We start from the raw sequence: 12,679 nt of genomic DNA, 5'->3' as shown, positions 1-12,679 counted from the left end.
AAGTAGGTTAGGAAAAAAATTTAATAGATTTATGTTTGTTTTCAGAAGTGTCATTTCAAAGAGAAATAGCATCTAAGGGATGGCATTAAAATAAACAGCAAAACAGAAAGAAAAAATATACAAACAATTATTGCATTTGAATTTTGGGTATTTTCCTGCAAACACAGAACTCAATAAGCATCCTGAATGGAAGGCTATAGGCTGGACTGGGAGTCTTGTTCACGGGGACAGGGTAGGAACAGAAAGTTGTGAGCCTTTTCTGAGGGACATTTACTTTTGTATCTTGGGATATGTAGGAGTTGGCTGAATGAAATTGAGATGAAAACATTTTGGGAAGAATGAATAGAATGCACAAGAGTCTTGGGTTAGGAAGTAACTTGTTCCAAGAACTAAAAAGAAGCTAGTGTGGCTGGAAGGTAGTGAGCAAAGGCAAGGGTGGCTTCGGGTCATTGAAATAAGCAGAAACCCATCAGGCACCACCTCAAAGAGTCATTCATGTTATTCCTCTAAGCTGCAGCATCATCATGGAATATAAGAAAGAATTTTCTCCCTCACACCATTTACCCCAACACCCATGATCCTCTGCTGTTTCAGATGGCTCTGGGAAAACGGCAACAGGGACCATATGTATCGAAGTTCCTGATGTCAATGATTACTGTCCAGTTGTTTTGGCTGAAAGTGATTACATATGCATTGCCTCTCCATCGATCCTTATTTCTGCAAGAGATGTTGGTGATCATTCTTATGGGTCTCCCTATACCTTCTGTGTGGTTGATCAGCCACCAGGGACAGCTGACTTGTGGGATATCAGATCAATAAATGGTAAGTGGAATGCAAACTTGCTCATCTTTAAGACCAAAGCAAAAACAGTGACTAAATAGTTAGGCAAGACGTGTAATAACACTTTCTATCTCTGATTCTATGATTCTTGGCTATATTCATAATAAGTAAGAAAATCTTTCATATTCACACTTAGGATATTTGGAAAATTTTTAAACTGAAATAAAAGTAAAAATGTTTTATCAATACTGCAATTACAAATAGTAGTATGTAAATATCAGTTTATCCACCATTTTGTCTACATGGGGTGCTACACCAATATTTGATCAGTTTGAAATAAACAGAACCCTTGACTAACTCAGCATATGTCACAATTGCCTATTTTGAATTATTTCAAGCAAATCACTTAAAAGTTTCTGAAACTCAAGTATCACATAAATACATCTATGTATTTGGTACTCAGGTACATAAGATCAATGAAATTCTTTTTAGAAAGAGTGATAAGCTCAGACTTTTTGTAAAGGTAAAAATTTAAATCCAAATTGCTCAATATGGGAAGAATGGTTAGGCAAACAGTAGAACATATTATTGGGATGTAGTATGAACAACATTAAAATTAGAATTATGTGAAGCATTTAGATACAGAGAAACACATAAACCAAAGTATTTAAAGAGTAAAGATCTCCAAGTAGTTAAGTGTATTGTGCTAAGTGTTGCTATGTAAAAACGAATGCCTGAAGGTACTGAGAGTGAATTTCAGATGACATAACATTTTATATACTTAGGTTCTAGTTCCTTGAGATGTTAAATGTATCATAGAAAATGAAATGCTGTAAGAGAACCTCATTTGGGTTACAATAGCTCTCTAATTTCATATTCATTTGAGGCAAAACTAAAAGATGTTTAGGGGGTGATGGGATGGGGGTCAGACCTCAGAGCCCAGAGTGAGAGGAAATATTTCCCACCTCTCTGAAGCTGCTAAGCTTCTCCATTCAGAGAATGGAGAAACCCTAAAAGGATGCCAGAAAAAAATGCCACCCGTAAGGACTTAGTCAAAAGAGGAAATTAAGCAACTTGTTTTCATAATAAAACTTTTTGGGTCTTTTCCACAAAACCGCTTTAATATTTTAAAAAGCTAGGGACATTAAAGTAACCCCATTAAAATCAAGACAACTTTGAATTCACCCTTCCTATAAAGCCCAATATCCCATTCTTAAATAACAACTGCTAACCATGTTTTCCTCATTAAGATCCTAGATATTATGAGTAAAATCGTTTTAAAAAAAAGGTTCAATGTGGAGGTTCATAAAGGTATTCAAATTATATTATAGATTTGCCAATAAAAAATATAATCGCATTGGAGACAATATTCCTAGAGTCCTATTTCGATGTTGGTGTTAAAGAACAGAATAAACTTTCACCTAATGTGCTATAGCATTGCACGTTATTCAGCTCTTGCCTTGTGCACAGGTTACATTTTGGTAGACATAGCTGGCTTATCATATAGCTAAATGAAATTAAGAAACCATAATATTTATAATTATTGCATGTTATGGATCAATTAATTAACATTCGTGATTTAAGTGTAAATTTAATCATCTCTAAACCCTCCCTGGGCTAATAAATAAATTTCAACCTATGTTTTAAGCAATAATTTCCATGCAAATTGATAGGCAATGGTAGCAAAAAGATTTAGGAAAATAATAGTTACTGGAATCACTTAAATTTAAATGATAGAACAGCGTCTTTGAATAAGAGATCAACAACAGTCTTAAGGAGGGTATTTGCAAACCATAATCCTAAATAGAAGACTTTTAATATTTCCTTTCTGCTCGATAGTCTTCATTCATTGGACAAATATTTATCAAATATTTATATAATACGCCAAATATTGTTGCTCTGGAAAATAAGCAACAGGGTCCTAGCCTGCTTCAGAGAAATACCAATTCAGCAGGAAGAAGTATTCAACAATTCATTATAAATATTAAAAAAAAAAAAAAGTAGAGGGTGCTGTATGACTAAGGGAACATGATAAAAATCAGGCCCTAGGTGAGTCTTGGGTATTAAGAAGGGTTACCCCAAGGAATTTCAGTTTATTTTCTCTTTCCTCTCTTCTTTTTCAGCCACCTCTGCAATCCTGATGGCTGAGCAGCCTTTAAATCCCATAGTTTACCAAATCCCAATCATAGTGAAGGACAGCTATAACCGAGCATGCGAATTGCCACAGATTGTGGCATTAGAGGCCTGTGATTGTGACAACAACCACATGTGCTTGTACTTTAGTACCACGGGCATCAACATAGAGGACGGCAGCTCAGCTACCAGTGACGTATATGGGACTGTCACTGATGAACAAGCTGGGGGTTCAAATGTTGGTCTCGGACCGACAGGGATTGGCATGATCGCTATGGGACTCCTACTACTACTTTGTAAGTACTGGATCGAATCCCCCTTTTCAGCAATTTTTCAAAATAAGAATGTAACCAGGCTCACTGTGGTGGCTAGGTTCATTTGGCCATGTCCTTTTGGTATCTGTAGCAATTCTCAGGGGAATTTGGAAGAAAACAGTGGGACTAATAAGGGCATGTACTTGTTCAGTAATGATAACTAGAATTAGTGAGGGTCATAGAGATGAAAAACACAAGCAAATTTCTAAGTATAATACAGCAAAACATAGAGTAAATCCCATCATGAAAATTTCAGCAACGTGCTTTAAGAGAGGTAAGAAGCAATTCAAGTCCAAGTGGGAAAGGTTGGGAGTCTTTATGGAGAAAGTGGCTTTGACCCAGACCCTACACGCTGAAGACTTTCTTATAAGGAGGATGGCATTTGAGGGAAATCTGAAAGGAACAACACAAACATAAACAAGGAGAAGGATCAAAGGCATTGAACACTCAGGAAATGGACAGGCTAAAAGGCAGGCTGGGAGTCATCACGCAAGAATGTTCATGATAAGGGGCGCCTGGGTGGCTCAGTCGTTAAGCGTCTGCCTTCGGCTCGGGTCATGGTCCCAGGGTCCTGGGATCGAGCCCCGCATCGGGCTCTCTGCTCTGCGGGAAGCCTGCTTCTCCCTCTCCCACTCCCCCTGCTTGTGTTCCCTCTCTCTCTGTCTCTCTCTCTCTCTCTGTCAAATAAAAAAAATTAAAAAAAAAAAGAATGTTCATGATAAGCCAAACATTCTGGGCTTCAGTCCACAGGCAATGAGAAATCAGTGAGGATGTGTGAGATCAGGTGACCTGTTCATGCTGGCATAATAAGAAGCAGGCAGAAGAGCCTAGAAGAGAAAATGAGCCTCTGGACTCTTGATAGGAGTGTCTGCAAGTAGGACATAGAATGGTGAGGTCCCTAAGCAAACATCGCAAAAAGGGTCCTCCTCTGCCTATACCATTTTTTAAAACATGTAGATCCTCAGAGGAGTAATACATTTTAGGCTGCGCCTGCAATACTTTAGATTTTGTGGACATCAAAAACTGGATTCTAAAATTAAAGCGGACTAAATCCTTCAAACTATAATATGAATATGTTTCAATGGAAAAGTACACACTGAAACTTTACCATTTTGAGGAATGAAAAAATAACAGATGACTTTTGGGCAGACTTTCTTTCTTAAACTAATATGAACTTTCAAGATTATACCAAGATCATGAGTGATCATCGTAACGGTATTAGAGATATTTTCCCAGAACACGACAATAGCAAATGAGTCGAGGTGTCAGCTTGCCTTTAAGCCAGCAAGTCTCCGTCTCAGCTGCACATCAGAATCATTGGCAATCTTTAAAATTAATCCTTTTCAAGCAGGAGTAATCAAGATGAGACCCCAGGTGTGGCATGTGTAAGCCCTCTGCTGAGGCTAATGTGCAGTTCAGGGATAAAAACCCAGGATCAGCCGCATTCCCAGTGGACTAGCACTCAAAATTTCACACCTCTTCCTTAATTAGGCCAAGGAAACATAAGAGTTGTGAAGTCGGTTGTAGAAGTGGCATACCCTTTTGGAAAAAGTTATTTGTTCTCAACGGAAAAGCCCAGGCTGTGGTCTGGTGGGGGAGGAGCAGTGTGATGGAGAGAGGAGGGGTCACCGCCCAAAACATCTTCTCAAAGGGCCTTCATTTAAGACTTTTGATGTTTGCTCCAAGTGAGATTAACTATTTCAACGAAATCAATAAAAGCCCTGATTTAGCAGCTTTGATATTTTCATCCGTACCTCTAATTAACTCAGTGGAATGCATGTTATACTAGGGAATTAGGAAAGTATAAAAAAAAAAACTAGAGTGGACCCAAAGAACTAAACTGAGTGTATACTAGAATCTTAGAAAAGTTAAGAAATGTCGATATTTAGGGGCGCCTGGGTGACTCAGTCATTAAGCATCTGCCTTCGGCTCAGGTCATGATCTCGGAGTCCCGGGATCGAGTCCAGGATCGAGCCCCACATCGGGCTCCCTGCTCAGCAGGGACCCTGTTTCTCCCTCTCCCACTCCCCCTGCTTGTGTTCCCTATCTTGCTGTCTCTCTCTCTGTCAAATAAATAAAATATTTAAAAAAAAAAGAAATGTTGATATTTATGGATTAAAGTGTAGAATTGAGGTAAATTTTTCATCACAGTTTGTAGACAAAAGTCTTAAAATAGGGGCGCCTGGGTGGCTCAGCCGTTAAGCGTCTGCCTTCGGCTCAGGTCATGATCCTAGGGTCCAGCCTGCTTCTCCCTCTCCCACTCCCCCTGCTTGTGTTCCCTCGCTCGCTGTGTCTCTCTCTGTCAAATAAATAAATAAAATCTTAAAAAAAAAAAAATCTTAAAATAATAAATGTAAATAGCTCAATTAAGTTTAGTGGGTGATATTTGATTGATTCAAAGTATAAGGGTTGAAGAGGAGACCTATTTCTAGGTCCTATACTGAAATTTGTATTCAATCCTTCTGATAGCATATATTGATTATGTATTTAACTTATACGTATGTACATGATGTTTGGCTACATAGGTTTGTATATATTGGTTTTTATATGGATATGCAAATATATATATACATATCCACAGAGACAGTCTATGTGTATGTTTATACATACCCAGGTACCTGTGCATCTACACATGCTTATGGAGATAAGTACATATTTATTCATATGTATATATAGCTAGCAAATACATATACATACACAGACAATTATAGGTGTGTACAGGAGGGACTAGGAATCAGAAAATTGGATTTGAATCCTGGATCTGCCAGCAACCAGCTGGGAGTGCTAGAGCAGAGGGAAGAAAGACCCTTACTTTCCTAATCTATCAGTAAGAACCCTGGTTACATGATCCCAAATTCCCTTCAGTCTAGCTTCAAAAGTCTATGTGATTTGGTGGTTTGGTGTTTATAAACATGGATATGTATATTCAATCCTTTAGGGAAATCCTTTAGGGGAATCCTTTAGCATTCAATCCTGATGCTTTCTTACACTTGCATTTAACCCTTTGGTTCTCAATATAATGCCACGTTTTTCAAAAACGGAGACATTCAGTGACTTCCCAAATTGGGCAATATGTGCGAACTCTCTTTCCACTTTCTTGGGTAGTGTCACCACTCTTGCTGCTCATGTGTTGTTGCAAAAGAAGACAGCCCGAAGGCCTGGGGACGAGGTTTGCTCCTGTGCCAGAAGGGGGAGATGGAGTGATGCAGTCTTGGAGGATAGAAGGCGCCCATCCCGAGGACAGGGTGAGTGCACTGACGTGTTCCAGGGAAGTGTGGGGTTTCAATGGAATTGAGCATGTCTTGACAACTATACAAGACACAAAAATAAAAATATGTCAGTGTTTATATGTTTAACATAAAGCATGCATTTTAAAAATATTTTTCTTTCTTTTCAGGATGTGTTGAATATATGTGTACCCATGACAGCCTCCAATACTCAGGATCGTATAGATTCTTCCGGTCAGTGGACAACAAATTCTGTCGTTCTTTTTTTTTTAATTTACAAAATTATTCCACCAGATAAATTTCATGTATAAGTAATTTTAAAGAAAACAGTATGTCTGCCAATCTCTTTGGATGACAGCATAAAGGCAGGGAAAGTTACGTGTTTGAGGTTAGCACTCTCTTTTTCTTAAACTACAGGCAGCGGATTATGGTGTAGCAATTTAAAAGGCAAACTCTAGAACTAGAATGTTTGAGTTTGATACCCAGCTATGTCTTTGCGCAGCACTTAACCTCTCTGGGCCTCAATTTCCTTATCTTTGAAATTGAGTTTGTGATAATATCTACTTCAAAGTGTCACTGTAAAGAATGACACATACACAGACATATACACATACGTATGATATATATTGTATGTATTAGATATTATATAAGTTAGATATTACATATGTATATGTGTGGTTTGTGAATATATATCACAAAATATACACATATACGTATACATACAAAATTTATATATATATATATATATCACAAAATACACATTAGAACAGTGCCTTGCACAGAGTGGTATTATAGCCATTATCTGTAATGCAAGCTGTTCAAAAAAAAAATAAGAGAACAGAAAAAGCAGCAAATATGCTCTTCTAATATACACTGAAGCACTTTTCTTAACTCCACACGTGCATTTGCCTCACCAGTTATATTCTCCTAATTTACCAGCTCCATGTACACCTAGCAATACTGTAAAATACCCAGCTAGTGGGCAACGACTGAACAAAGAGGAGAGGTTGCCCGATTCGAGAGCAGACAGGAGATTTCTCAGTGGTGGTTCCTTAGTATCCCAAACCAGACTCTGGAGGGCTGAACACGCCTCTGGAAGCCAGCTGTTCCTCCAGCACTGGGGTGAACGAGGACTGTTTCCGTTTCTGCCGGCCTTGCTGTGGAGGGCTCCTGGGTGGGGTGCAAGCCCTCTCTGACAGCTGGGGCAGCTTGCCAGATGCAGTGATGGAGAGCCCCGGGCGGAAGCGGAGGTCCTGCTCCTTCTTGGCGAGCTCTCCACCTGTGAGTCTAGGGGAGAAGCTTGTGCAAATGTGAGGCCGAAGTCTGAAAGCTGACTCCCTCTGTACCATTTACTTTTATTTCATCAGCCAGCCCGAGACTGGGTAGAATTCGAATGGCCCCTTGCCTTGCTTTCCAGGACCTATTCGTGCGGGTAGATGTGGTATGTAACACGGCACACAGTGGCCAGCAGTGTTTCCCATGGATGAACAGGGCAGACCATTCAAGCACTGTCACCTGAACACTCTCTCCTTTCAGAAATCTACACTAACACCTACGCGGGCGGAGGAACGGTGGAAGGGGGTGTGTCAGGAGTGGAACTCAACACAGGTCTGGGGACAGTCGCTGGCCTGGCCGCGGGAGACCCAGCAGGAGCCCGACGGAGAACGAGTTCCACAATAGGGACCCAGTGGGAATATGCAGACACAGGTCTGAACATGGCTTTCCTGGACAGCTATTTCTCTGAGGTAATCCCCCTGCACACGGTTACTCAAAATAGTCTGGAGACTGAATGATAACAACAATGGCAGTAGGTTCTTCTGAAATACGTTCAGTTATTCTCAACTCTATCCCAGTCCTGAAAAAAAGAAAGTATTTCATTTCTCCTTAAGATACAGAAAGCCAATTCGCCAAACGCATTTCATATTCAATTGACCTACATCCATTTTTTGTTTGTTTGTTTTCTGTTTCCTTCCGGTTTTCCTGCTTTGTTTCCCATATCAGCAGCAAAACAGGAGGATCTTGATCAAGAAAAAAAAAATGTGTATCCGTGTCCCTGTCTTTATGGTGTCCTTCCCGCTCTGCAGGTATCTCCAATAGAAAGGAGAGAAAAATAGATTAAAGGCTAGGACGGGGAAAGGAAGAGAATGGTAACTCAGGAACAGAGCATCACCATGACTTGATGATAGATCAGGGCCTAGAACCCCTGTCTCCTATTCTGTATCCAGTACCCTAACCCAAGGATACCTGTCCCTCACTAAGAGAAGGGATCATGGGTCTATGAGCATTCTAAAGAAGAAAGCTCCATAGGCATTAGATTGGCCTAACAGAGTAGCACAAAGGATAAATAAATCCCCTTGTGAATCCTTACTAAGTATGCTTATTTCATTTAATTAGCAATCCATTTCATATCACATTTCAACTGGTTTGTTTTACCCCCTATATGGTAATACATGAATTTCACCACTGATCTTAACAACAACAAAAAAAAAATGCTAAGGGTGTTGTGGTAATTCTAAGCTCTTTCCTAAAATTGGTGGTTACAAATACTATCACAGACTATGCATGAATAGCATCGACTATTTAAATGAGTGATCAAGGGGCGCCCGGGTGGCTCAGTCGTTAAGTGTCTGCCTTCAGCTCAGGTCATGATCCCAGGACCCTGGGATCAAGCCCCACAATGGGCTCCCTGCTCAGCAGGAAGCCTGCTTCCCCCTCTCCCACTCCCCCTGCTTGTGTTCCCTCTCTCGCTGTCTCTCTCTCTGTCAAATAAATAAATAAATAAGTGATCAATATCACTAAGTATACTCAATAAATGGGCACAAATTATATACGTATCATAGAAATGTCATAGAAATTATATTTAACGAATCATTCATAAAAATCACACTCATTTTAAAAGAGCTTTACCATTAATGTCAAAATTGCACTGGGCATTCTGATACGTCAAATAAAATCAAAATGTGTTCTCCTTCTCTGTGTGCACTGAGGTCATCCTTCCCCAAATATTTCAGCTCTACACTTAAAAATTGGCACTACATTTCAGAGGTGGTGAGGCACAGACTCTCCCTCTACTAGGTGGAACCTGCAGGACGGTGAAGTGCTTCCTTCCTGCCACGTTTTACACCACCACCCTCCACCCCTACAGCCAACATGTGCCCCATGCAGGAGGGGATTATCCTCTTACAGAGGTGTCACTTCAAAATATTAAACGGCAGAGCGCCCGGGTGGCTCGGTCAGTTAAGCGTCTGCCTTCAGCTCAGGTCATGATCCCAGGGTCCTTGGATCGAGTCCCACGTCAGGCTCCCTGCTCAGCGGGGAGTCTGCTTGTCCCTCTCCCCCTGCCATTCCCCCACAACTTGCACTCTCTCTCTCTCAAATAAATAAAAAATAATAATTAAAAAAATATTAAACAGCAAAGTTTTAAGGTAATACCAAACTCATGAAGAACTGATTTCAAGACTTAAAACCATTTATTTCCAATGGTAGAATTTAGAGTCTAGTACGTAGTACAGACCGGAGGGTAGGGAGCACGATATAGTGTAAAAAGGATAGTTGGACTTGAGGTAGCATTCTACAATTATTTGAGTCTTGGGCACACCATTCACGCTCTCTGGGCCTTCGGTTACCTTATTTATAAAATAGAGAGACGGTAAGATTATGTCAGGTCCTGCGGGATTTCATGGAACCCAACAGGGCCACAGCAGCTGAGCGAAAGCGAGGAGAGAACTATCAGCCACCCCACCCTCTTCAAACAGAGAAGTTCCCTTTCATCTGTTCTACATAGAGGGCTTCTACCTAGGATTTCATTTAAAGGGGCTGTCATTAAAAATAATTTGAAAGTCACAGTAGGTAACCTCTTATTGTCTTTTCCTGTTAACCTAACTCCAAAGACATCTTGGGTCTCTTTGCTTAGGTCACATAAAACCACTGAACATTTGGACATAAGCCTCTGAAACTTAAAGATATTGACATCTTTATACATGCTTTTATTCCAAGTTGATCAACTACCTCTCCTTAAGTAAATAACATGTTGAACATAACTAAATATATTTTGTTATTTCTAGATCACCTCAGAAACAAAAGACTATAAATCCAAAACACTAAAACCTTGCCTTTGACAAATCTGGATTGTCAAAATCTGAATAAATGTAGAAATTATTATTTGTTGGGCGCCTGGGTGGCTCAGTTGGTTAGGCGACTGCCTTCAGCTCAGGTCATGATCCCGGGGTCCTGGGATCGAGTCCCGCATCGGGCTCCCTGCTCTGCGGGGAGCCTGCTTCTCCCTCTCCCACTCCCCCTGCTTGTGTTCCCTCTCTCGCTGTGTCTCTCTCTGTCAAATAAATAAATAAAATCTTTAAAAAAAAAAAAAGAAATTATTATTTGTTAGCTTTCAAATAAGAACAATTCACATTTATTCAAATTCTATGCACCATTAATACAGACTGATCTCCTTTAAAAATTCCATTTAGAATTTCAGCAAAAACTCATCAGTGTTTTTGGTTTTTTTTTTTTCAGTTCATTCCACTAAAATCTCAAATCAGACACCTTTAAAGCACTGTTGTTATTCTTTGGTTACTTTAAGGAAAAAGAAACTTCTAATTTCCTGTTTTTCTTCTAATTTTAGAAAGCGTATGCTTATGCAGATGAAGACGAAGGTCAGCCGGCAAACGACTGCTTGCTCATTTACGACCACGAGGGAGTGGGGTCTCCCGTTGGCTCCATTGGTTGCTGCAGTTGGATTGTGGATGATTTAGATGAAAGCTGCATGGACACTTTCGATCCAAAATTCAGGACTCTGGCTGAAATCTGCTTAGATACAGAAATTGAGCCATTTCCTTCACAGCAGGCCTGCATACCTATCAGTACCGACCTGCCTTTGCTGGGGCCTAATTATTTTGTTAATGACTCCTCAGGAATGACTCTCTCAGAGGCTGAATTCCAGGAAGAAATGGCAATACCTGAACCCATGATCCATGGGGATATTGTAGTGACCGAGACTTACACAACGGCTGACCAATGTATGCAACCCACTACAATTGTTTTCGATCCTCAGCTCGTACCTAATGTTGTAGTGACCGAAACGGTAATGGCACCTGTCTATGATGTTCAAGGGAATATCTGTGTACCTGCTGAGTTGGCTAACACACACAATGTAATCTACACTGAGAGAGTGCTGTCTAGTCCTAGTAGGCCTGACATGAGCAGTGGTAGCATGACTGATGGCTGTGTGGGACCTGTAATGAGCGGCGGTGTTTTGGTAGGGCCCGAAATTCAAGTGACACAAATGGTGAGTCCCAACATTCACAGAAGCCAAACCACTGGTTCCACATCCCCAATGACATCTCGACACCGAGTAACACGGTATAGTAACATACATTACTCCCAACAGTAAGTGTTTTGGGGTCAGTATTCTACAGGGAGACCTTGCACCTTGTAATCACCAACATATCCATCAAAGATGTATAATGTACTATATTTAACATTTTAACAACCAACAAATATTCAAATATCCTAAGGTCAATGGCACTCTTTGAATATATCTTTTGGGGGGTGGTATGTCTAAGCACTTTAGATATAAGCCTTTTATAATTCTTTCTGGTTTTAAAAAATGTGCCAAAAACTTAAAGAAAATGTGTTCTGTCCTTTGATACTGTCTAATAAATTGCACATAACTCATAAGGCGAATCTTAGAGGTCTTCAGGCCTATAGGACTGGTCGTGTAAGCCAAGACGCCCTTGTTCTTGGAGGCTGCAAAAGAAGTCTTGCCTGCATTTACCAGTCGTATTTATCTTTTGAGAAATATTTGTTAAAATTTTTTAATTGAAAAAGTGAACAAAGTGTACATTTCTGAAAGGAGATTGAAAAGGAAAATAGAGCATCTCATTAGCGATCTGAAATCATTTGTCCCTTCAAACAGTTTCTCAAGATATGCAATATTTCGGGCATGATTAATATAATACAGGGAAAGAGTTTGCCAGCTGAGTGCATCACTGAAAAATGGTTCACTGAAAAGAATTACATATGTATAGATATGCATATATACATAAATCAGTATGGATGAATTTTTATCGCACTTTATTGATTTATATCAGTAACTTTAAATGAATTTAGGATAGTAAAAAGAATTATGACAACAGTAGGGTACAAATAGTTCTTAGGGAAAACATTAGAGTATTTCCTTCTTACAGAGAATGTTTTTTCTATTCTTGCTAATTGTGTCAGAAA

General features: G+C 39.8%; 1 protein-coding gene across 1 annotated transcript in view; it reads left to right on the top strand.

The window, feature by feature from the left end:
* The window catches only part of DSG4 (desmoglein 4), a 59,478-nt gene extending 47,632 nt beyond the window's left edge, over positions 1–11,846 (top strand). The window contains exons 11-16 of the mRNA XM_045887951.2: positions 595–822; positions 2,904–3,209; positions 6,333–6,472; positions 6,625–6,688; positions 7,991–8,199; positions 11,079–11,846. Of these exons, the coding sequence (XP_045743907.1) occupies positions 595–822; positions 2,904–3,209; positions 6,333–6,472; positions 6,625–6,688; positions 7,991–8,199; positions 11,079–11,846 (1,715 nt within the window). The remainder of the gene's footprint in view (positions 1–594; positions 823–2,903; positions 3,210–6,332; positions 6,473–6,624; positions 6,689–7,990; positions 8,200–11,078) is intronic.
* Positions 11,847–12,679: the final 833 nt, after the last annotated feature.

The sequence above is a fragment of the Mirounga angustirostris genome, unplaced genomic scaffold (genome assembly GCF_029215605.1).
Source record: "Mirounga angustirostris isolate CCGP_5_RB_7025 unplaced genomic scaffold, mMirAng1.0.hap1 SCAF_14, whole genome shotgun sequence".
NCBI classification, from domain to species: domain Eukaryota; kingdom Metazoa; phylum Chordata; class Mammalia; order Carnivora; family Phocidae; genus Mirounga; species Mirounga angustirostris.
This window is presented reverse-complemented; position numbering and strand designations above follow the sequence as displayed.